Source organism: Orbicella faveolata, unplaced genomic scaffold (genome assembly GCF_042242905.1).
Source record: "Orbicella faveolata isolate gen_17 unplaced genomic scaffold, um_ofav_v1 contig_34, whole genome shotgun sequence".
Taxonomy (NCBI): domain Eukaryota; kingdom Metazoa; phylum Cnidaria; class Anthozoa; order Scleractinia; family Merulinidae; genus Orbicella; species Orbicella faveolata.
This window is the reverse complement of record NW_028301563.1, coordinates 22,596,176-22,621,824: the sequence shown is the minus strand read 5'-3', so window position 1 is coordinate 22,621,824 and position 25,649 is coordinate 22,596,176. Positions and strand designations below refer to the sequence as shown.

At 37.0% G+C, this 25,649-nt stretch overlaps 1 protein-coding gene, 1 long non-coding RNA gene and 1 pseudogene across 2 annotated transcripts in view; 2 read left to right on the top strand and 1 right to left on the bottom strand.

Annotated features, from left to right (window-relative positions):
- The window catches only part of LOC149105299 (uncharacterized), a 341,662-nt gene that overhangs the window by 21,875 nt on the left and 294,138 nt on the right, over positions 1-25,649 (top strand). The gene's annotated exons all lie outside the window — the stretch shown is intronic.
- LOC110057148 (uncharacterized) lies at positions 1,750-25,418 on the top strand. The gene is made up of 7 exons (XM_020763730.2): positions 1,750-1,927; positions 8,871-8,969; positions 16,052-16,198; positions 16,291-16,379; positions 16,955-17,035; positions 21,256-21,337; positions 23,770-25,418. The coding sequence occupies exons 1-7, from the start codon at positions 1,814-1,816 to the stop codon at positions 23,839-23,841; spliced, it is 684 nt and encodes a 227-aa protein (XP_020619389.2). The 5' UTR covers positions 1,750-1,813; the 3' UTR covers positions 23,842-25,418.
- On the bottom strand, positions 10,293-11,705 carry LOC149105319 (uncharacterized; annotated as a pseudogene).

The window sequence follows — 25,649 nt, the reverse complement described above, 5'->3', positions numbered from 1 at the left end:
TAACAGAGCTAAGTCGGTCTGTATGGGAGAATCTTGACCTCTGTCAAGATTCTCCCATACAGACCTCCAGCTCGGTTAATGAGAGCTAAGTAATAAATTTACATTCGGCGAGATGAAACTTCATTATTTCTAAATAATGAATTTCTAAATAATGAATTTACACACACGGTTAAGTTCATTATTTCTAAACAATAAATTTACAGTCGGCGAAATGAAACTTCATTATTTCTAAATAATGAATTTACACACTCAGTGAAGTTCATTATTTATAAACAATAAATTTACACTCGGTGAGGTGAAATTTATTATTTCTAAATAATGAATTTACACTCCCGGCGAAGTAATTTATTTATAAATAATGGGATTTACAAACTTAATGATATGTAAATAACTATTTTAGAGATGGCCTGATTTATAAATAATTGAAGTTGTTTAGTTTATTATTTATATATAATAACTCTATGGTAAAAGATTATTTATAAATCAGAACGTACCTAAAATAATTATTTACATATCAACGGACAAGTTCTTGCGTCTTATTTATAAACAAATTTTGTGGCATTTCCAATTATTTGTAAATAAGGGGAAAATGGCATAAATTCGGTCTAAATAATAAATTTACAAACGGCGCCCTATAACATGCATTATAAATCTTTGTGCATTTCTTAACCGTCCTGTGCAAAACAACAATGTGAAATAACCAAGTTCTGTGTATTTTGGAGAACGTCAACGACGGAGGCTAATTTTTCGTATTTTTCTTTTGGAATTGAAAGCTGGCATTACATATTAAGCTTGAGCAAGTTCTGAGACCGATAGACGTACCGAACAGATCTAGGCATCTGCGGAATATCTTTATAATAAAATACTAAAGCCATCAATACACTGCGTTCAAATATAGAGAAAAATGGCACAAATAGCGCGGGTGTTGAGTAAATAAAATGATCGTCGCTGGATCTCTCTATTGACGGCGTATTTGTTTTTTCCAATCCTTGTGCGCGCGCTGAATTGCATCAGCAAAAGCGCACACGAAAACTGTGTTCAGCCACCTCGAGGTGATTCCTCAGAATTGCATTGCGCATCGCTACTGCGCACGATTTCCGCGGCATTAGCGCGCGCTCACGAGCGCGTGCACATACACAGCATATACAAAATGGTGGTTTTTCTAAATGGCTTGGCTTGCGATAGACAAGTCATCGTTTTCCCCCCGGAAACAAGCACGGGGACCTAACGATTTTTTTATTTAGTTTGAATGCATTGATCACCTTCTATCTGTAAAGTGAATATGGACCAATTTCTATTGCAGAGTAAAAAATTATCACGGAAAATGAGAGCATAGCAAGCACTCGTAAAAGATAACATGTGGCCCCAGAACACTGCGTGCTTGGAACATATTGTATTCCTGTCGACTAAATATTAGTGCCCTTATCATGAAACGTACATCAAATTGCTCCTTTACATTTATGTAATACATCCATTGTTGTATTTCTCGCTTAACGTTCTCTCTATTTTTCTGCTCTCTTAAAGCGTAAGGTGAATAGTTCAAATATAAACGTTTCTGAAAGAAGATAATTTCAGAAATTATGGGGTTTATTGAAGGTCCTTCCGCTCTTAAACAAATATGGGGACCCCACTTTTTATTCAAATTTTAAGTTCTCTTGATATAAGTAGGCAACAGGTAAAGTTTGAAAGAAAGTCTATTGTGAGTTCTATTCGATGAAATTACGTCACGGTCCCTTCTTCTGTCACGACAGGGGGTCACGAGCTTGTGGTGACGAGGACAGGATGTGTTTCGCTACATGAAGTCAGTGACGTTATGTTACTCGAAATGTCTCGTGTGGAAATATGTTCCCTGGCCTACGAGGGAAAATTTTACGAATTGAAGGAAAAAATAGGCTTGAAACAAAGTTTAGCGACTAAAACAGACGAGGTAAGGTTTTGAAGAAGCCATCTATTTTATGACAACAGGGTTTGTTTCTGTTGTCTTACCTGCTGGGCAATTGCTCAAAAGTGAAATGTCGATAATCGGTAAGGTTATATTCACACTAACTATCTAGCTGGTAATTTAGAGAAAACCTAAGGGCAAGTTTAGACAACAAACATGATGCAACGACGCTAGCAAAAGGACATAAAGAAAGGAAAACACTGAAATGTGGTGATTTGTTCATGTTGTTTTGTACAAACCAGTATGGACAAGGCTTGATTATCAGAAATTAGGTTGATGAGTTTTTAATAAGTTAAGCTTATAAGCAAAATTTAAATTCAATGAAAAAACTGTGTCACAGGTACTCAATTTTTGTGAATTATAGACCATTTTACAGTTCTTTGCCCAGTAACCTGGCCTTTGTATGGCAGCTAGCCTGCGAGCAGGCTCACCTTTGAGTCACGCATGCTAGTAGTGAAGAGCGAAGTGATCCGGCGAGTAGGAGTCTGGTGAAGAGGTGCCAAGAAAGTGAGCCTGCCTTGATCTCTGTAATTTTTTCATTTCTGCTTCGCCTGAGCGAAGTGAAATAAATACCATTGGTTGAAAAGTGGGAAAGGCGAGAAAGCTGCCAATCTATTATGTTTGATGAGGAGCAATTTAATAGATCCTCATGGAGTCGGTAATTAACTGCATGTTCTCACAATAAAATGTAAGTCGTCCACATTTGGAGTCAGAGGAAGAGTTGAGTGCGCGTATTACTGAATCGATGTTTTAACAAATTTCTAGTCTATATCTGGTTAAATTTCAAGCTAGTTAAAGAGGGAGCAGGAAATAGCAGTTGAAAGTATGTTAATGAATCAAGACGTACTTGTGGTGTTGCCGACTGCACATGGAAACACAGACATATGTGATTGCAAGCGGGCAACAAAACAACATGAAGGCGTTTGCCTGTTTACCAGCATCATCAAAGACCAGACTGCCAAAGCAAGATCACTTGGAATCAAGTGTGTGTTCTTGCCAGACATGAACTTTGACGGTTTTTCTTCGGCAGAACTTTATCAACAACGGATATCGCGCCTGCACATTGTTATGAAAAAGATTTACAATTTTCCCGAGGAATCTGAGTTTTCAAAGTTCATACTTGCGGTGAAAATTTATTGACTTATTCTCTTCTGCGGTTTCGGGGGTGGAAATAAAAAATTTGCAGAGATCAGAGCGGCTCACTTTCTCCATCTCGCAGCTTCACCGCTTGATTTCGCACTCGCAGCTACTCTCTGCGTGTGCTTGTACTTCAACATGAGCCTGCTCCCAGGCTATATGGCAGCGAGATTGGAGGTGACCTTGCTTTGATACAGACCTTCCGCTTTTGTCATGTAAATGCACCTACAATCATGGACAAAAGTCTTGGGACAAATTTGCACTTTTGGTGCCTTTGGGCACACGCCAGACGTGAATAAAACTTCACCTGACTAACCTTGCCCCCCACACCCCCCATACAATGTTGAAAACTACTTCCTGCAATTTCTTCTGATTTTCAACATTGTATTGGGTGGGGAGGGGGAAGAGCAACACGTTTTTAAAAGGAAAGCAGTGCTTTTTCAAACTTCAGTGGTAAAACACAGATAATTCGTTAAATTGCATAAGTGTCCCAAGCACTTTTGTCCACGATTGTATTTAGTAGTGGGGTCTGTATCAAAACAAGGTCACCTCCAGCCTTGCTGCCATTCAAAGACCAGGTCACTGAGCAGAGAACTGTTAAATGGTCTGTTGTTCAATTATTGAATCTTTGAATAAGTTATCAATTTGATATTTATTTGTCCATAATTTTCAATAATATTCTGAAAAAGTTAGGCACCCATTAAGAGATAAAAAGTCAAAACATTTCGACACTAGGTCATCTTCACCCTGAAGATGACCTAGTGCCGAAAACGTTTAGTTTTTTACATCTTAACTTTTTTAGCCTAGTAAATAGAAATAATTTATTGATATTTATTTATTTTATCAGTTAACCCCTTGAGGGCCTGACTATGTTGTGTATGCTGTGTGTGACACCATTTTCACTGGAAATGGGTGTCTAGTACACTTCAAATGCCATCAGTATTTTCACTTAAACTAAATACATGTACAGTGGAACCTCGATTTAACGAAGTCACTGGGGACCAGCCAAATTTGTTCGTTAAATTGAGGGTTCGTTACATCGAAAACCTTGATATTACGAATTTGAGGGGAAACGACCAAAATGTTTGTTATATCGAGGTCGTAGTTAATGATTGATTTGTAACACAGGTGACTTCTGTAACGCAATTCAATGCAATTTTCGTCACCCAGAAGTGCCGCATTTTGAGATTCAATTCATTAAGCATAGTGGCTTTCAGTATCAATTATTTTCACTTTTGAGCAGATGCGCAGCTTTTGTTTACAAAAGAACAACACTTTCAGAGTAGCGATTTAAAAATGTTGCAACATAGAGGTTATACAGAAAGTTGTCTATATAAACAAGGAAATGGGCTTTAGTGTTGTTATGTTGCACTACCCAACATTTCCAGATTTCAAAGAAGATAGAGCAGAAGTTAATTGATGTCAAAATACTATAGTGCCTATGTCTAAGACATATAATAAGCCATTGACTGAATGGTTGCTGTCTCTTTACCATAAGGATTACGAGGATTTGCTGACTGTCGATCTGTTCAGCGTTTATCTTCTGTCACGCGTTGACATTGTAATTCATTATATCGAGGTAGATTTTATGTTTGGGCTTCCAGATTATGTTCGTTATATGGAAGAATTTGTTATATCAAGGTTCGTTATATCGAAGTTTTATTCCATACATTTTACTGTAACTTTGGCTGGGACATAAAATATTGTTCATTATATCAAGGACTTTGTTAAATAGAGGTTTGTTAAATTGAGGTTCCATGGTATATATTTTTTGAAAAGTCATAAATGTGTCTCTTCAGTGCAGTTTCGTTGAGGTTGACGTAATGCAGCGATCAGTTCAAAGCTTCAACATCCCCCCCCCCCCCCCCCCGCCACCCAGGCGACTACATTTCTCTGTGTTGACAATCAATAACGGTTATTTTGTCACACATTATGTCCTTCTAGAAAATCATATTGAAAGATCTTTGCTTCTAAAACATTCAACATAAGAAAAGAAGTCAATCTGTCCTTTTGCTTTGCTGTATTGATTCTCTCACATCGGAAAACTCCCAGATGGCAGACCGTGTTCGAAATCGCCCTATAATGCAATGCAAACCCTTGATCATTGACTATGTCATGTATGCCTAAGGATTGTTCTCTTGTAATGCATGGATCCTTCATACTAGCAACTTTATTGTATAGAAACACTTCAAAAAGCACTTACTATTAAATTTTGTCATAGATCCTAATAAACTGCTCGATTTTCCTTGGTACCCTAATGCATTTTTTCCTTCTGCAGTTTTTAATTTATTGGCCCCTTTCCTAAAAAATTGGCCCCTAAAAAAGATCTTCAGGGGTCACTTTGGCCCTCAAGTAAAATTTTCTGGCTGAAACACTGCACATACTTTAATATCCATAATTTTTATGATATCACTGCAGTAGGAAAGTAACTTTCCCCAAAAAAACTTCCTTCAAATCTCAGGTGCCAATAAAAGTTTGTTTCCGGTATGCTGGGAGTTTGACTATATCTCTTAAAATTTGGATGTACGTACCAGTACGTCATGTATGCACCTGAGGGGCAAAAATCATTACAAACTAAATACATCATATTAGGCACTTAAGAGGTTAAGACGGATTCTGCTCAAAGTTCAAGCAAGAAGTGCAAAAATTATGTACTAAAAATCTGCTCATAGTACAGTAACTTTTGGAATACTATTTAATCAAGACAACTCGTTTTAGTGCATTTCTCTAAGTGACCCAGCAATTAAATTCTCAAGCATTCTCAAGAAAGTTAATGTCAAACCTCATAAGAATGCGTAAAGCGTGTATTATTGTGTTTTTTAAAACCAACACAAAAAGTCTGTCTTAATTGAAATGTGGATAACTTCAAGTTCGATTTTCCCTCTTGGGTCAGCTTAAGAGCTGAAGAGTTGATAAGTTTTTCTTAACTATATTCAAAATATTACCATACCATTATTGCTCGAATGTTCTGTGGAAATCATCTTAAGGTGGCTCAAAACAGTAATATTTCCTTGAGAAGCCTGAGCTCTAATATGCACTTCAGCGCGAGGCATCATGCAATCACCTGTGGGGTCAAGAGATTTTAAGTTTGCAAAACTCACAACAAACATGGCGGCATGAGGCCTACTTCATAAAACTTTGTTTCCGCCAAGTTTAGTGAGCTGTTTGCGATATCTCTTTTGTTTACCTTTGAAAACATCCATCCTTTGTAAGCTACCATGCCTTGCGAGGCTGATTGACTGATTTCCCATGATGCATTTCTATCTTGATTGTTAACCATGTGAGTCAGCCATCTTGATGGACGTAACATGATTGAAAGAACTTGATTGATAATATGATCAATAGGACAGCAATGAAGCAAAACAAATTATTTGAATAGGTTTCATTTATTAGTTTTTGTTTGCGTAGTGGCTGTTTGTTCTGTTAAATATGTGATCTTTTGTTATAAAGAGGAAAGCGTGTAAGCTATCATGCCTGGCAAGGCTGATTGACTGATTTCCCATGATGCATTTCTATCTTGATTGTTAACCATGTGAGTCAGCTATCTTGATGGCTTCGTGATTACAGCTTAGTGAACCTAAACGATTTAAGCGCAGCCAGGATGAGACATAATCAAAATTATGATGAAAATGTTTGCAGGCTAAAGAGTTTTAAAAAAGAACATGAGCTTTTGGCTGTCAATCTACAGCCTTTGATGGATAAAAAGTGGAATGCAAAATGATAAAATATATGCAAGAAAAGGCGAGATAAAAATAATAAGAAGAACAAAAGCAAAGTAAAAATGTGTAAATTAGGTGACTATTGTTTAAAAAGAATACTATTAATACTGGTTTGGAATTGGCTTAGAATTATTGTCAGCATGCTTTGTAGCAGAGGTGTGCCAAGCCTCTAAAGTTGTTCTAATGCGAAAAGAGCCTTTGTCGATGACACTAGAATTATCAAAATCTATGCAATGGTTGAATGACCACGCATGTTTCGCAATGTTTGATCCATTGGCACATGTTTTGACATTCCTGATATGTTCTTTCTTATGAGTTTCAAAACACTGGCCAGTTTTGCCTACATAACACCAATCACAATGGGCACAGGGTATTTTTATAAATCACGTTCGGTTGATGTGCAATAGATGGTCTGAATTTAGGGGAAGGAAATTCTTGTTCAATTTATTGTAATTTTGAAAATTGTGATGTTGATGTTGCGATCAATCGCACCGGCTGTCGCTCTAGAAAACAGCAGGAAAAAACTACTGTTCAAGTTTTCTTTGTTCTTTTTACTAGGCCAGTCTCACCTTCGGGTATTTATGGTACTCTTCTTCTACCGCTTATGCTGCTAACGACAACAGCAAAAAAGAAAACACTATTCGCAACTGATGGTAATAAGTGAGTCAAGTTTGTTGCTATGCAACAGAACAGTGCAATCTTAATTTATGACTTAAATGCAATGAAAGGTACAGTGGAGAGTTACTTTAAAAAAAGAGCACAGCCATTCAAAACAGTACAGTTCCAAGCCTGAAAAATCGCACCTACAATAATTATTGTGGACAAAAGTTGTTGGGACACTTAAGTACAGTGTGTAATTTAACAAATTATCTGTGTTTTACTACTGAAGTTTGAAGTTTGAAATGAGTGCTGCTTTCTTTTTAAAAAATGCATTACTGTTCCCCCTCCCCACCCAATACAATGTTGAAAATCAAAAGAAATTGCAGGTAGTAGTTTTCAACATTGGGGGGGGGGGGGGGGGGTGGGAGGGGAGGTTAGGCAGGTGAAGTAGTATTCCCATCTGGCATGTGTGCCAAATTGCCAAAAGTGCAAATTTTTCCCAAGACTTTTGTCCATGATTGTAGTTCTAAAAGTCTCAAAAAAACAGAAAACTGTTTTGAGCCACCTTAATGTAATTAGCTCAGTTACAAAGCTGATGAGGCCAAAGGCTAAATCAACTATCATCTCTTAGTATAATTATTATCTACAAGCATTCTATCACGAATGCCATTCTCTGATTGACCATGCTACTCACCATTTATTCTTTTGTAGATAATGACTAGCAGTATGCGCTTGGCAGGCAGCCACTTTTTTGCATTTAAAAGGATTTAAGTTTAAGTTTTAACGGACCAGTAGCTTTACACTGATTAAAGTTATCACCAAGTAATGAACTTGGGAAAGGTGCCCAAGGGGTAGTGGAGAAGCCTGATGGTTTCTAGAGGTCACCTCGCCTCACATTAAAATGTTTATAAATACTGTACATTAAGTAAAATGGCAAAATAAACAGAGTAAACGGAACCAGGTGAGATACGAGCCTTGAGCAGAGCCCACAGTCTGGTATCCACAGCAAGTACGCTACAAGCACAAATGGCACTCAAACAGACAAAGCAAACTGCATGTTCTTACACAGCTGGCAAGAAAAATGTGTAAGCCCTGCAAAACCCCGTATGAGACTCTACAGAGCATGGTTACCCTGAAAAGCCACAGACCAGTATTGGTTTGAATCAAACTTCACCTAATTACATTAAGCCACATAACAATTAGATTAATATAATTAGTTCTCGATTTCTATCTATTGTCTAAAATTACATCAACTATTATGTAATAGAAATCTTGAGCTCATAATCTACATGTAATTGTTAAATAGAAATAAAGAGTGAATAATCTAATATTGTCTTAGTAGAAATCTAACTTAGTTTATTTTCTTTCAAATCAGATCCACTCAGATTGCAACATTTCCATATAAGTATGTGAGTAGAATTCTAATAATAAGTAAACATTTAATATTTATATGATCTGTTGGTACATTGCAGAATGAGCGAATGCCACTGCACTGGGCAGCTTCTGGTGGACATACTGACATTGTGAAATATTTGCTTGATCATAGAGTACCAATTGACGAAAAAGATGATGTAAGTGTTTCCTCATCTCCTCTTGAGCCATTAAATTTAAGGCATCATTTAAATACTTTGACTTAACAACTGGTAAATGATGTTCATAAGACCCAGATCAGACCATATTTATATGTTATATTTTGTGAAAGCTGGATTTATGAGAAATCCATTTCCCATCAGTTGACTCTAATTTAGATGTGACTACATTTTGAAATATTTCTTGCATTTTGTTCTTGTATTTGGTTTGTAGTCTTTTTAGTTTTGACCTTCACTGAAATGAAATAATTATGTAGCCATGGCCAAAGCAAATGTGGTACTTACGGTACATCAACTAAATTATCAAAATTTTATATAGAAGTCTGTACTTATGTTCATAAAATGCTGGGAGCTTTATACTATTTCTTCAAGTGAAAATTGCAACATAAGATAAATTTACCCCCAACTATTTAGGTTCAAGATAATGCAGGAGAATTTTTTCCAGTTGCTTGGTTTATCACTTGCTAATTTAATGCAACAAAGAACTCTCTGAGTTTCTGGTATAGAATCAAAATGTGGGGCTTTGAGTCCCCCATCTTTGATGTCACTGATAAATAAGCAAAACATTTGACTTTATCCTTCCCCTTCCAGATAAAATTAAAGATAATTTTGTCCACATCTTTCATAAATTCCTTATTTACTGATATCAAGCTCACATGACATAGGTAAAAAGGAATGATAAAGGGTTTGACTATTTGAATTCTTCTGATAATTGTCAGATCCCTCCACCCTCTAAGCTGCCTGAAATGGAGTTTTCTTGTTGTACAGAGTATAGGTGCCATTACCTAATACAATTATTTCTGATTTTTCTTGGTTAATCTTCAGGCCTGAACAACTTCCATAATCGTCTATATGCTTAAGAAAGTTTATATAGGGTCTGCCAAATCTGCAAGCCAGCAAGCCATGTGAGCCATGGTGCGAGCCATGCGAGCCACGCGAGCCATGCGAGTCATGCGAGCCATTTTTGCGAATTTTTTTTTTGTTCAATTGGTCTGGGAGGTCGTTGATCATTTCACCAAGAAACATCTCACGCCCGACTGTCACTAAATTAAACTACTGCTATAAACCGCCCGCCATCTTGAAAGCAGAGATGACCCTGGGGACAAGCATAAACGGTACAGCCTCACTCCCAGGGTACCATCTCAAGTGTCTAAAATTGAAATATTCAAGGAAAAAATCCTAATCTTGCTTCGGTTGCCAGAACTATTGCTGGTGCGTCAAATATGAAAAATGCTCTAAACATCTCTACATCATGCCAAGTCTTGTGTCATAGTAATGGCTGCCCTGAGGGTTCCTGAGTTGGACGAATTTTTTTCTTTGTTTCATATTTTTGTTATGTGTAGAAAAGTTTGTCTATTCAAATCGCCCAGGATCCGCAAAAAATAAAAACAATGCGACAAGAATTTATTAAGGTTCAAGACTTAAGTAAGAAAAATTTTCTGAGAGAAACAGAGTGATAAAAGTGTTGACCTGGTGTTGTCAAGCCTGCATGACTCCGGCCGTTCGCAGATGAATAAGTTCTAAAGCCTTCATAGCTTAGCTTTAACTAGGATGTCTTTTAGGGATTTTCCCTTGCAATATGAGATGATGGGGGACTCCTTAAAGATTTCTCTCAGTTGTGGTTGATTATCTATAAGGTGCCATTTCCCCGTGAGTGTGTCTTTTAGGTTGGGCAACGCCGGGTGGTATTGTGTTACAAAGGGCAGTATTTTCTTTTGTGTGGTTTTGTTTTTCTGTTCTAGCGACATTTTTCTGTCAGAGAATTCAATCTCTGAAAGGTGTTTCGATCTCTACAATTCTAGCAGGGTAATCTCTATTCTGCAGGCGTGTTTCGAAATTACTCATGTTTTCCTCAAAAGTAAATTGAGAGGAATTCGTTCTCAGAAGCGTTAACGCTTCTCCTTTAATAAAGCCTTTTGTGATGCCTGGTGGATGACACGAATAGAAATTCGTGTATTGAAAGGTCTCTGTAGGTTTGAAATGTGTTTGCACGTCAAGAAAAGAGTCCTTATTGAATCTGTCCCCTTAGTACACTTTTGTCTCCAAGAATGCAGTTTCTGTTTCTGAGATTTCAGGTGTGAATTTGATCGTGGGGGGGGAAAACTGTTTGCCTTCAGAAGGAAATCTTCTATTTTGTCTCTACTTGTGTTCCACATAGATATGACGTCATCGATGAATCTTTTCCAAAAGATGGATTTTGTGTTACTTTGTCTGACTATTTCAATTTCTATTTTGGCCATAAATGTGTTAGCAAAAGCTACGGCCATTTTCATTCCCATGGCTGTTCCATGAGTTTAGAGGTAATCTTTTCCACTGAATTGGAACGAGTTTTCTTGTAGAATCAGACTGTGCATTTCTCTTCTAAATACCTGCTAGGAATTGGAGTGTTCTCATGATAAGACTCTTCGCATGCTTCGCATACTGTGGGAATCCCCTCTTCCGGTGGTATGTTTGTGTAGAGACTGGTGAGGTCCATTGACACAAGAATGGTGTTCTTAGGCAGTTTAGTCTTCTCGATGAAGTTAAGAAAGTCTGTTGTATCTTTAAGATACAAGGCTTGTCTTTGTGCTATCGGCTGAAGAAGGTGGTCAACAAAAGATGGGATCCTTTCTATAGGGCCGTCACACCCTGATATAATAAGTCTACCGACAGGTGTCGGTTTCTGAATCTTTGAATTCGCGGAGGGTCGGGCGTAAGGGAGAGCCACTTAGCCATCATTTCGTCTATGTGGCCTTCTTGAAGTAGGGATTGAATCAATCGATGAACTTTTTTCACTGTGGTGTCAACCATAGGTTTTTCTAAGGGTCGGTAGTTATGTATATCATCAAGTTGGACTTGATCCTTGTTGAGTTTATCTGTTCTGTTCATTATGACGGGTGTGGTACCCTTATCGGCTTTCCATGCATTGTGAAGCAGTTTAACCGGAAGTAAAATTTGTAGCTATTCATGATTTTTTTTCAGCTCGGCTTCTGATTGGCCAATTCAAAAATGTCTTGGTGACGGTTTGTGTAGTCGCTGCAAGAATTTAATATTGCGATCTTATTCATCTTGTTCCGTTGTTCTTGTTCTTGTTCTGATTGGCTGATTCAAAAAACGTCCATACTGACGGTTTGTGTAGTCGCTGCAAGAATTTAATATTGCGATCTTGTTCATCTTGTTCCGTTGCTCTTGTTCTTGTTCTCATACGAATATAAATGTAACAAATAAAAATTCTTAACATTTGTACCGTGGCTCGCATGGCTCGCATGACTCGCATGGCTCATATGGCTCACCCCTTGGCTTGCATGGCTCGCTGACTCGCAGGTTTACAAAACTCGTTTATATAAGCGAAAAGATTTTCTTTCAGAAAAACAGTTAGATCATTTGGGAAAAGGCTTAATCTGATCTCATTATCTTCCTTAATAATAAGGATTTTTCTAGTCCTGCATTATACTAAATACTAACAGAGAATTTCTAGCTCTGTAATGAACAAGTAGGTAGAGAAGGGGTCACCTTGTGTCACTCCTCTTTCAACTGCAAAAGGCTGAGTAGAAAAACCATTGCTTGGGACACAACTTGAGATATTGAACAACTGTAAATCCATTGCAAATAAATTATGATGGACCAAAACCAAGAGGATAGAGTGCAAATTAGAAAATCCCTCCATGCTTACAGTATCAAAGGATTTTCAAAATCTATACAAATCATTCTCCCCTCAATATTACACTTTTGGAAATTCCATGACATCTTCAATCATTCTGACAGGGTCAGAAATGGTTCTTCCCTTAACTTATGCACATTGGTTAATATATAGATTTAGGCCAGCCTAAAAGCGTAGCTCCTGGGCTGGGTTGTTCAGAGCCCAATTAAGTTAACCCAGGAAACGGTAGAATTTTGATTTGAGTTTTCTAACTTTGCGGTGAGGTTCTCTGTATATTGTTTGGCCTTCTGTTTTGAGTTTCAATTATCACCATATGCACAAAACAGAGCAGCAAAACACATTTGTATAGAAGAAAAAGTTATAATTTGGTTAACTTTCAATCCTGGGTTAGCGTTAACCAGCTTCCAAACAATCCTGCGCTGTTTTCAACAAGTTAACCTGACATGAGCCTGCAATTCAATTGAAAACCAGCACTAGGTCAGCGGTCAACTTCAAAAAAACATGTAACCTCAATGAACTATATACTTGAGCCTGCGATATGGTCATGTGATACTGGTCAGCAGATACCTTGTCTTGGCAGGTGTCAATGATAACATGGATGTCCAATATCAAAGAAGTACACAGTAAACCAAGGCTGCATGTCTCTGTCAACCTATTACTTGGAGTATGGCCACCATGTGTTGCAACTCTGCCGTTATTGCCGCCATCGCCATCGTGCGTACACGCTCACAAGCAATACTGCTAGCCATGATAACCATGGGAAAATCAACTCATGGGTTTCCTTTTCTTTCCTATATGAGTATGGGGCTCCGCTTGGCGGCTCTTCGGGCTGAAGGCTTCCATACATGTTTATAAACATGGTATCCATGCACAGCCGATGTGAAATGGAACTTTTCCATGTTGTTTATCGTTTGTTCGATCGTTCAATTCGATCAATCTACGTGACTCGGCCCAGGCTTCTGAATCTGCCCCAGATGGCTGCCCCAGGAGAAACAGTGAGTTTTGTTTCCCCCCAGCTCTCAATGGGTCTTGGGGAAACAAAACAATAATTTTATATTGGGTCAGGTGATCTCACCAGATCAATAGTTTTTGTGATCAATAGTTTTTGTGAACTAAAGGTCTCTGAGATAGGAGCATTCATGGAACTGTTTACAGTAATGATGTGGTTTTTGGTTGCGATGTACAGCAGGAAAGAAACTGGGAATTTATGATGTACATACGATGTTACTTCGGTAATGGTAAGATAACTAAATAGAAAGCCATAAAATGTTTGACGGAACAAATTACAGTAATCTGACATGTCTCCAGATTAAAGTAGGTACCATCTTATTTTCTAACAGGCAATTTGATTCGTTCTTTGATACAACCCACACTGTGATTGGTGTGACACTCGCACATACATAACTCCCTCAGTCACCGATCACGTAACCCTTCCAAACCCCCAAGAGGAATTTTTGCTCAAAAATACTCAAGTTAAGAGAACTTTTTGCATTTTATATGAGTCGTAAGTTTACCCTTTTTACACAACACAATGCAATAACACTTTCTTCACCAAAAATAGGAAGAAAGAGAAAAAAACTCTCTGACACGTTAAAAGTCTGATTTAATTAAATTGCACTTTAACTTGGTGCAACGCAGTGTTCAAAGAACATTTGAACAGTTTTCATACTTTTTACCTTTGAAAATATCGGACGGAAAAGAATGTCATAAAATGCCCATCAAATAAAAATATTAAACTGCTACTGCAGAGACCTAAACCTCCGTCCAGAAATGAAAGCTTCTTTTCTGTTTAATATCCTGGGAATAAGAGCCAATACCTTGTCAGCTCCAATTGAATTTACTCCCATTTGTAACTAAAAATAGCAAACATCTCATGGGAACAAGTGGTGACGATTCGTCAGCTCTATTATAATTGAATTTACTCCCTTGTGAAAAACAAGAGTGTCAAATTACCCATTGTAACTAAAAAATAAAAATGTCTCGTTATATTTGCATGCAATAAGAACAAAACAATCGTTACCTGCACTTACTGCTGTAAACGTTAGAAATGCTTCAAATCTAAATAGGCTCGTCTCCTCTAAAACATGTCCTAAGAACTAGAACCAACAATACGTGACCTCTAATTGAATTAACTCCTTGTGAAAAACAAAAGTATCAAGTTACCCTTTGTAATTAAAAATAAAAATATCTCGTGCCATTTGCCTACTTCTAACTCATGAACTGTTTCAAAACTCAAGACTCATCTCGTTCATAACTAGCCACCATTACACTGAAAATTATGCACTCTAAAACAACCCAATGTACGTATGTAACTGTCACACTCTCCTCCAAACCGGACTAAAAATCACAAACCGGCAACATACACGTCACTCTTTATTTTTCAACCACCAAAGTCCTTGTGTTTACAGATACCTTGTGTTTCTCACATATCATTTACCTTTACAACAAGAAATTTGATTGGCTGTTCATAGTAGATCCAATCTGATTGGTGTGACATACATACATCTCTCACTCACTCACTCACTCACCCATTGACCCATCCATAACATACCCGACGTGCCGACTAAGAGGTATTTTTTTCCCAAAAAAATAACTCAAAAATTACTTTTTCTAGACTGCAGCATATTTTTGAAGGTCCAGAAAATTCTGTTAAATTTATTGTAGCATTTGAAGGACTGCAAACTTGAAAGAATCAAGGTTTAACTTGTGAGTTTTGTTTCCCCTCAACTCTCAATGGGTCTTGGGGAAACAAAACTCTTTGCATTTCAAAAACAATAATTTTATTTTGGGTCAGGTGATCTAACCAGATCAATATTTCAAAATTACTTTTTCTAGACTGTAGCATATTTTTAAAGGTTCAGAAAATTCTGTTAAATTTATTGTAGCATTTGACAGACTGCAAACCTGAAAGATTCAAGGTTTAATTTGGTTTAAAGACCTCAGTATCTGCTTTTTATTCCTTTTCATCATTAAATTCCAGTTTTGTTTTGCCATGGCATTGCTATTTAGCAAATTTAATTGCATAATAATATTTGTTCATGTTTTTGTATCGTATGTAATAAAGAGAAGAGACCGGACTAGTCCCTGACATCATCACTGTTCATGGGCTTCACATGTTTTTTTTCTTCTCATTCTTCTACTCTTAAATGCAAGTTCCTGTTCTCCCATCTCTCATTATATTGGTGTTTAACGACTTCCTCCATCTTATTTGGTAAATTTTATGAATTGCAAAATGTTTCTTGCTTTTTCCAAGGAATGTTTTACTCATAAGTCCAAGGAAATACCATGAAAAATTTAGGCCATGATAAATCCTTGGAATGGTAATGAAACGCTGTTAATTTACCATGAAAATATTTGTTACAATTTCAGGGGGTTTGGGTTAGGTTGAAAGTGACTGGATTTTATTTTATTTATAAACCAATAGTCTCAGTGGACTCCTCTGATGATTGCTGCATCTGCTGGAAGAGATGTAATTGTCTCCTTGTTGATTGACTCTGGAGCTGATGTTAACAGCACAAATGAGGGAGGCCAAACATCATTGCATTATGCAGCATCTAGGAACAGACATGAGGTAGCTGTAAACTGCAAACACATTCAAATGCTATGTCTTTTGTATGTTAGATATTTGTTTGGCACTGAAAGTAACAGAATATACCTTGTCAGATTGCAGAGCTGCTGCTTCACAATGGAGCACATGTTAACACACAGGACAAGACAAGTGCTGCAACCCCTCTCCATCGTGCTGCATCTAGGTAAAGTTAACACATTGCTGTGAATGATCTAAATTATTTTCAAAATACACGAGACACTATGCATTTTTGATTATTTTATGATAGCAATAAAGTACATTTCTGTGTTTACATAGCCTCATTTAAATGCTTGGGGGGTTAGGAGAATTCTTGAAAGTTATGCAAACCCTCGATTGCATCTCGGGTTTGCATAACTGTCTCGAATTCTCCGAATCAGTGTTTAGATAAGACTATGTAAACACAGAAAAAGTGCTCTTGACTTACTATTGCTTGATTATTAATCCTTTAAGAAAATGCCCAAAACATATATGTTATCACCCATACATACATCACCTTTTTTTCACTATGGATTTGCAAGAGTAGCTGTATAGCTAATTTCTCCAAGAAAATAATAAATAAAGGAATAAATGAATAAAGTAGTATTAATAATAAAAATAAAAGATAAATAAAGATAAAAAATAATAACCATATGCCATGGCATGTGGTTATGCCATGCCACTCAACACAGTATTAAAATACTACACCTTTGCTAAAGGTCTCCAAAGAATAACTAATCTGGTTTAGTCTACATAATTTAGGGGTCATTCCAAGATGGTCAAGCTGCTTTTGAAGCAAAATGCTAACTGTGATATACAAGATGCTGAAGGCAACACTGCTCTGTAAGTTCCTTGTTTTAGTTCTCTATAAATTTTCAGTTAAGCAGATACAGTGGAGATATAAACTGTTCTTTCAGATGTATGATTGTGAGTTGGTGTACTGATGTTGTGTTTGCTGGTCACTTGACTTTTGTAAAACTGCTCCAGGGACATGTATATGTTGCCTTGAATCAGTAGCAATAATAGTCATGCAGAGCTGCTATTACTATTCATTTGGTGAGAATGTTCATCGGTCTTCTTTAAAAACACCTTTTAAAGGTGCCAAAATTCAGGTCTATTTTGCTTTAATTTGTGATCTACATGGCATTTCCTTCTTGATTGGACCTGTTTTCATGTAATAAGCATATTAAGCCATGTAAATAGGGGGATCTTTGTTGTTGATATTTGACTTATCAGTTTAATAAACACTTCAGTTATACATAATAAGCCAAATTATCCTTGCATTTTGATTGGTTCTCGCATATGACCTATTAGAGGACAGCTGCATAGATGACATCAATATAACAAACATTTTCCCTCTGTTTTTTAAAATGGCTGCAAGGTTTTTTTAATTCAGATGTTTTATGTGAATGGGCGAAAGATAAGGTATCAAGAAAGTCTTTTCAAGGCTGTGAACAGGTATGAGAAGTAGGAAGAAGGAAGAAAAAGCCATTTCTTTTTTAGAAAATGACTCAGAAAAAATACTTGAGCAGTCTTAGTCGACAGTTAAGCAGGACTAAACCAAACACACAATTGGTCTTGAAATTATTTCAAGACAAGAAACCATTGCTTTGTCTAGAATTTAACAAACCCAATAAGCAAAATGTTTATGAGATTAATTTATTTCAAAAATTCAACTTTTCTCAGTCTCAAAATAATTGTTTACACAGATTGGTGTCAGGAATGAAACATCACAACACCACTTCTTAAAATCAGTTGAATTAAACACATGACCTTGCTTTCTGACGCAAATGTTTCAGTCCATTTCAGGGCACAGTACGTAGCGAGTAAAGTATAGGTCACTTCTGCTCACGGCCAACTGTATTGCAGCTAGAAAGTTTCTCGGACACAATATCAAATTATTAGGACTAGTTGCTTCTAGGAATATTTTATATTTTAATTCTGGATTTATCTTAGTGAATATAGTAATTGTAAGTAGTAATGTAACTGTAAATAGTAGTGCATTTTTGTCATGAGCCCCTGGCTCAGGGGATTGGTCAACCACTCCCTACGTGTACGACATAAAATCAAGTTACCTTACATGTGTACCTTATCTTACCTTATCAAATTGATTTGAGAATCGCCAACCACAGAGGACACAAATTTCCACTGTTACCAATGGTCCTTTAATTCATTCAAAACTCAAATCAAATGACCCCCAATGTATCCAAATTGACCATAACCACAAGTTTTCTGAGCATATTTTTTCAAGGCAATGTCTAGGTTTTTCAGCTCACAGGAGTGCTCTGATGACAAAAACTGACTTGACATTTTCAGCATTTTCTGTAAGATTAGTGGATTTCACTGCTCAATTCTGCTTTTGCTGTAAGTTTTTATTCCATGACAAGCAGCGTTTGACAGTGGCATGATTTCCCTGAACTAATCACATGTCATAGATGACATCAAAATATGGCAAGAACATCAGTGACACACTTGGCTATTACCTCGTGTGCCACTTTTTTGTTCTTACCACATTTTGATGTCATCTGTAATCTATTACTGAACAGACACATGACAACATGGAATCTTTTTGTTAATCTGATCAGAATAAAGAAATATCAGGTCAAACAGAGATTTCAACCCAGTGTATAAAAAAAATACCTTTTGTGTTATATGTGAGTTGAAAAACTCAAAATGTTACAAAAAGTGTACATTATATTGACTCATTTACTGTATTTGCCACCCAGACATGTTGCAGTTTTTGAAACTTGACATCTCCTTCGATATTACAGCCAAAGAGTTAAAAAATTCACAAATACTAAGTTTCACAAGCTCTCTCAATATAATTTTTGAATCAATTTGTATCTGGAATGATGCCTTCTCTACACAGTCATAAGCTAATGAGGCAATATTCTCATAAATATCTACCCAGACATTACAATAACTGGAGACTGACAAGAAGACTATCAGGTTATTTCAGTTTCCAAACTGTACTTTTCTTCTATTTATTTATATTATAATAATTAGACAGTACTTTCTTCTGGGCCTCATCAGTGCAGTGCTGATACCAGGGTGGAGGCTTTTGCTAGATAGCCACCTCTGATGATCCAACACTAGTGATATCATCAATGCCATGTCGGGTGTGCTCGACCTAGAGGACTAGTGAGCTTTGCACAAAGGCACACCCTAGTTAGAGTGCTGAATGACGCATGAGCCAAGGAGCATATCTAAGAAGAATTATTAGTTCAGGTGCTGATCACTGCGGGAGCCAATATAGTGCTCTACAATGAAGGAGCTGTTATAACGAAGAAGAATTATTAGATATAAACTTGTGAAATGTACAAGAGTGCTTAAAGTTGTTGTTGTTATTATTATTATTATTATTATAATTATTATTATTATTATTATTATTATCATTATTATTATGTGGTACTATGATAAAATTTTTACCCCTTGATTTTTTTAGGAGTATCACATAGAATTCCACGAAAAAATAAAAACGCCATTTACTGTTTACGAATATCTAAATTAGTCTCAGAGATATTTAAGTTTGAAACATGTATAAAATATCCAAATGAGATGACTGATGACGTCATACACTCTGAAACCCAAAGTCAGTAATATCAAATTAACAAATTGGCGTCAGTTTTTTATGCGTCTGTCCTCTTATTGATGATAAATTGCGGCATAACATTGTCAAAGTGGCCGTGGAACCACGATCCGCAGGCAAGTGGTTCCGCAGTAAACTTTGACAATGTTATGACGAAATTTATCATCAATAAGAGGACAGACATATAAAAAACTGATGTCAATTTGTTTTTTACAATAACAAGACCCCAAACTGGTCAAATGCCGGGAATAAATGAGGGAAAAGACACGTAAACTTGCCGTAAACAAAGATAAGTGAATTTTATTCAAAATGACGCGAACATTGTCAATAGCTTTTCTCGCTTTTTGATTGGCTACTTAAAAAAGTCCATAAAATCTCGTTGGTTAAAAAGTTGACAGTTTGACAGCTGAAATTTGAACTTGAAAGCTTGCATAAATTAACAGTTTATCCATCTGTACTCTTATTGATGATAAAAATGAGCCAATCAATGCTCAAGAGATTGGACAGTTATTGTAAAATATATAAATAGAGCTATCTTGGTAAATTTGCAGCACAGTTCATGGAAACTTGATAGGCTAATAGTTCTACAGACAACGCACCTACGGCTATAAAAAATTTTGTTCCCATGGCAACTCACTCTTTTCCAGTTCCCACCCACTTTATTTCAATATGTTAGTGATTTTCAGCTGGAAAAAAAAAGTAAACGAGGTCACAAACTCGAGCTAACATATTTATATGCTGGCTGGATCATGCAGATGAGGTACTGTTAGCAAATATCAAAATGGAACGCTTAAGGTGGCCAGAAAAGCCTTTAATATTGGGGAGGTTGGAACCCAGCATGTTGCCATGGTAACAAAACTGTTAAGCTCGTATTGTGGAGCACATTTAGTAGAATCTCCCTGCAAAGAATCAAACATTTCTGATACAAATTGGCTGAGATATCTTTCGTCATCATATCTGATCAAAATTTGGTTGAGTGTATGATGTCATTGCTTGGCTAATTTGAATATTTTAAAAACTTGAATATAGCTGGAGCGGAAAGAAATATTTGAAAATAGTAAACAGCGTTTTTCTTTTCATACAGACTACTTGTTTAAGTTTTAAAATGGCTTAGATAGGAAAGATAGGATTTTCGTTATGGTAGCAGTTTAATGACATCTCCAAAGATTTTTCACTTCCTATATCAAGGCTGTTTGCTGATGGCAATGGTGAAGACAGGTCTTTTTAAACGTTTTCATTTCCCTGGGTTTTTTCTCCTATGGACTCCTCCACCCTTACTTTTCTCTCGCTCTCCATTTGAACCAATCATTCAAACCTACTGCTCTAATCACTTGCATTGAGTGGCTCATGAAAGATCACCCATTCAGAGCCAATAAGAATGCTTGACCTCAATTGAGTAAAACTAAAGTTGTTCATTTCATTTCATTTTCATTTTGTCAATACCTCAAAATTCTTGTGTTTTGCTTTTGTGTAGTCACATGGCCTGTGAGGAGGAGAGAGCAGAAATAGCTGTGACATTAGTAGAAAATGGTGCTAATCTGTACATACAAAATAAGGTGAGTCAAGACTTATGTAATCCGTACCTACAATTTCAATGATCATATTTATTTCTTAACTATTTTTAGACTCAACGAAATTAATTACATAGATATGTGTAGTATTTTTAACTTGTCAAACACTCACCATGAGCCTCCGGCTTGGGGGACTGGGTAACCACCTCCTGTGTATATATCCAGCGTAGCAGTAGCTTCCTTTCTGAGAAAATAAAAGGCCGCTTAAAGGAGCTCAGTCACGGTTTGCACATTTTGAAAAGTTTAGCCTGAATTTTTCAAATTCGTCGTTTGTAATCCGAGTCAATCTTCGCCATCCTTGACCATCCTTGTTCCTTTATGGTTTATTACTATCTCTTTGATGTTTTTCTGTCTAAGTAAACTATTATTTTCAGGTTTCCTTCCATTTAAAGGAGATTTTGTACGTGGCCAAAAAAAAAGACAAAACACCGTGAGTGAGCTCCTTTAACAACATGGCGCGCCGTGTAGGGGACAGATTATATAACAAACGAAAAGACCAGCAAGCAATCAATCAAACAAACAAACATTGAGGGCAAGAGAGAAGGAGAACCCTTTTCCCCTAAGTTATGTGAAAACTGCAGTGGTGCATATTTAGAGGTAAACACCATATAAAGTAGTTAATACTCTGTTAAGGTGATTCCACTGAAAAAGGAGGAGTGTTTAAAATCTTCTAAGACTTGACCCTCTCGGTAACTAAATTATAAGTAGTTGAAAATGAATTTTAAAAAAAGGGAGTTAACGTGCTTTATTTGCGATGGATCGCCGTTTTAGTAATTATTTGACCAGTAAAGTTTTTCTTTAGCAACCCCAGTAATCAAGCAAGAAAGAACTACAGTTTTTGAATATTGTAGCCGTTCAACAGAATAGACTTTGATCTTGAATTGCCAGTTATTTACGATTAATCCTGTGGCTCGAACAAGATATATCCTGCGATTTAAAAGTTAAAAATTGTGTTGTAAGACATTATATCTGGTCCTCCTTTCTTGTGATATATCTGAGCCTTCGTATCCAACGTTAAGTAAGCAGAGAGAACATAACAGTAGATCTCAGCAGAATTCCTAAGCTCTGCCCTTGAGGTTCTACCATCTCAAGCACTTAAAGTTCTGTCACACGAGGCTATTTTTAACGCAACATTCTAAATTCGGGCAAAAATGTTGAAGATTTTTTCAATTGCTTCCAAGAACCTACAACATGTTGCCGCAACCAAATTTTGCTTTAAAAGTCTCCCTGACTTTGCCATGTTATAATGTTACGTTAAAAATCGGCGTTTAAAAACGGCTCGTGTAACATCTCTTTAAGGCTTCAAGATGTAACATACATGAAAGACGAGCATTTTTTATATTTCAGTTTAACTTGTTTCGAATTCTTCAGCATTCATTCTCCGTTCAGGGATGTTTACAAGTGTCTAGTACATACATAAAGCAGTTGGGAAACAACAAGAATTAGAACTAAAAAATCGCTAGTAGTATACAACTGTGTGAAGATACTAAATAATACTTAGGGTGGAAAGTAAAAAACAACATAGAAAGAATTCAAAAATAATTACAAGATAAAATACTCCAAACGTCACAATGTGGTAAGAACAGCACACGAGCCGTTAGGTGAGGGGGTAAATAGTTCTTACCACAATTTCACGTCATCTGTGATCTATTACTGAACGGACGCACCACAACGTGGAATCTATTTGCTAAATTGAAACGTAAATTTAACTTTTTTTGCAATGCGTTCTTCATCGTCAGAGTATTTTATCATGTAATGATTCGTGATTTCTTTCCTTCCATTTGTTTGGAATCTACCTGTTTTATCAGAAGCATATCACCTAGACTAGGTGATATGCTTCGGGTTTTGTATAATGAAGAAACAAAACAAAAATGTTAATGGCGTTATCTATACGTCTGTCCTCCAGTAGATCATGAGTAAGAACCAATCAATATGCGAGAATACAGTCGAATATCCCATAAGCGACCACCCAAAATGTCATGCCCTGGTGGTCGCTTACGAGAGCTTAGACCATACCGGGGCTATTGGGTCAAAATTTTGTCTCATTAGCATAAGGTAGCTGTGAAAAGTCAATTTTGAAAAACATGCGATACTTCCCTTTGAGAAATTTCCTTCTCTTGCACAACCCAGGAATGTGAGAATGTTATAACCCCATATTATCCAATGTCGATCTATTATCCGTTAAATGGTCGCTTACGGGAGGTTAAAATCAAAAGAAAATTTCAGACTTTTGGCTCTAAAAGTGGTCGCGGTCGCTTACGAGAGGTGGTCGCTTACAAGAGGTTCCAAATATAGTGATTTGGCTCGGAAACTTTGGGTATTTTGGAAAACTGGTCGCTGTAGAGAGGTGGTCGCTTACGAGAGGTGGTCAAAACCGGAATTCGACATAATATAGAAATTGTTTTGTGTACTTTCAGATGAACCAGTCGCCTGTTGAAGTCGCCAACAAGGGACTTGCAAGACAGCTTATTCATTTGGGTGACAGCTGAGTCCGCGCACTCTACACATATGACGTGTACTTTATATTGGCTGTCACCTGGACCTCCCAACTTCAGCTTTTTCTAGCCGTTTCTACATCTGTTTGTGGCTATCAGTTTGTTTTCCTTCTGTCTGTATCAGTTTGTTTTCTTTTTTCTTGTCTGCCTGCCTGCCTGTCAGACAGTTAGTCAGTCTGTCTGTCTGTTTTTCTGTCTGTCAGTCAGTCTGTCTGTGAGTCTGTGTCTCTGTGTGTCTGTTTTTGTGGCTCTGTGTGTTGTATTTTCCATCCGTCTTGTTGATTGTATCGCTGTGTTCTAATCCGCAAGTCAACTCCACGAGGAAGTCAGTGAAGTCTGCCTGACGTTTGTTAAGGGCACTAAAACATGAAACATTCTTACGATAAATTAGCTGATTTTAGCAACATTGCACACGCCCCAAACCAATTATTCACTTCATCGTCTTATGAGGAGTTGAATCTTGGACAATAATTCAATAAAAAATTAAGACCACCCATTTCAATGGTGGAAAAAAAATGCGCGTGTCAGGTTCAGAGAGCAACTTAGCGTCTTGGTCGCTGATAGTAAGTATAATAATAGATCTTTATGTAATATATCAAACACGAAAGACCGTGTTTGACCGCATTTCCAAACACCGAGAAGAGGGTTGAAAATACGACGCGCAGCGGAGAATTTTTTACGAACTTCGAGCTGTTTGGAAATGTGGTCAAATACTGTCTTGAGTGTTAAAAACTAAGGAGGAAACGGAGAAATAAAATCGTAAAAATCTATGCTAATTAAGATCAGATATCGAAACACCGTCACGGTCATGACTTCCTTTGTCTAAACTTGATGAATTTATCAATGAGTTTGAGAAATATTTGTCAGTATCAATTTCACAATTTATTTACCTCTCACGGAGTCGTACCAATTGCAACAAACCAGAATAAAATGTATTTGATCAAACAAGCTAAACCACAATAAAATGCTAACTTCGCTTGTGATATGCCACTAATTGACATTCGAAAGAAGTGATCTAGTGGCTTACTTTGCTTCCTGTGGCACTGTTTGTTCACAAAACAACATACCTGTAACCAACATAGGACGTGTTTTGGTTTTATATTAGAGGGATGTATTATTGATTCTGGGGGAGAGGGAGCTTAATTGTTTTACTGCATTCTCTTTATATTTGAAACAAAGTGCTTAAGTGCTCATTCTGCTCGTAAACACTCAGGTAGTTCTCACTACAAGGTGTTGCACGATAATACAGATAGACAGGTGGTTACCATGGTTATTGGACTTTCGGCAAATTCTCACCTCACATGCACACAAGCGCGAGAGACGCAAATATTTGACTTATTGGGGAGGTGATAGGAAAAAATGTAACAGGCACCGAGGAAGGTTTTAAAAAAGATCAAAATAACTCATTTTAAGTGTGTAGTTTTAAAAACGCGCTGTTACCCCTCCATTTTATGTCATGAAATGGAAGTGGCAGGTCCATTCAACACAAGATAAGTTTCTGGTTGTGAGGAAAAGCTAGCTAGACTGTCTTGTTATCAGCAGTCTACTAATAAACTTTGAAAAAAGGACAACGCTGTATTTGTTTAACCCAGAGGAGAGTTGTCAGGCATGCTCAAAGAGGATAGTATGTACCTAATGACTGAGTGGGAGGGTCGGACAGGAAAATATTTGGCTCAAGGTCAGGACGTACGGACCGAGCGCGGCGAGAGCCAAATATTTTCCCGTCCGGCCCGACCTTACTCAGTCAATAAGCATTTTATCATATGACAACTTAGTGTTGAAAATTTTGAAAATTCTGTTTG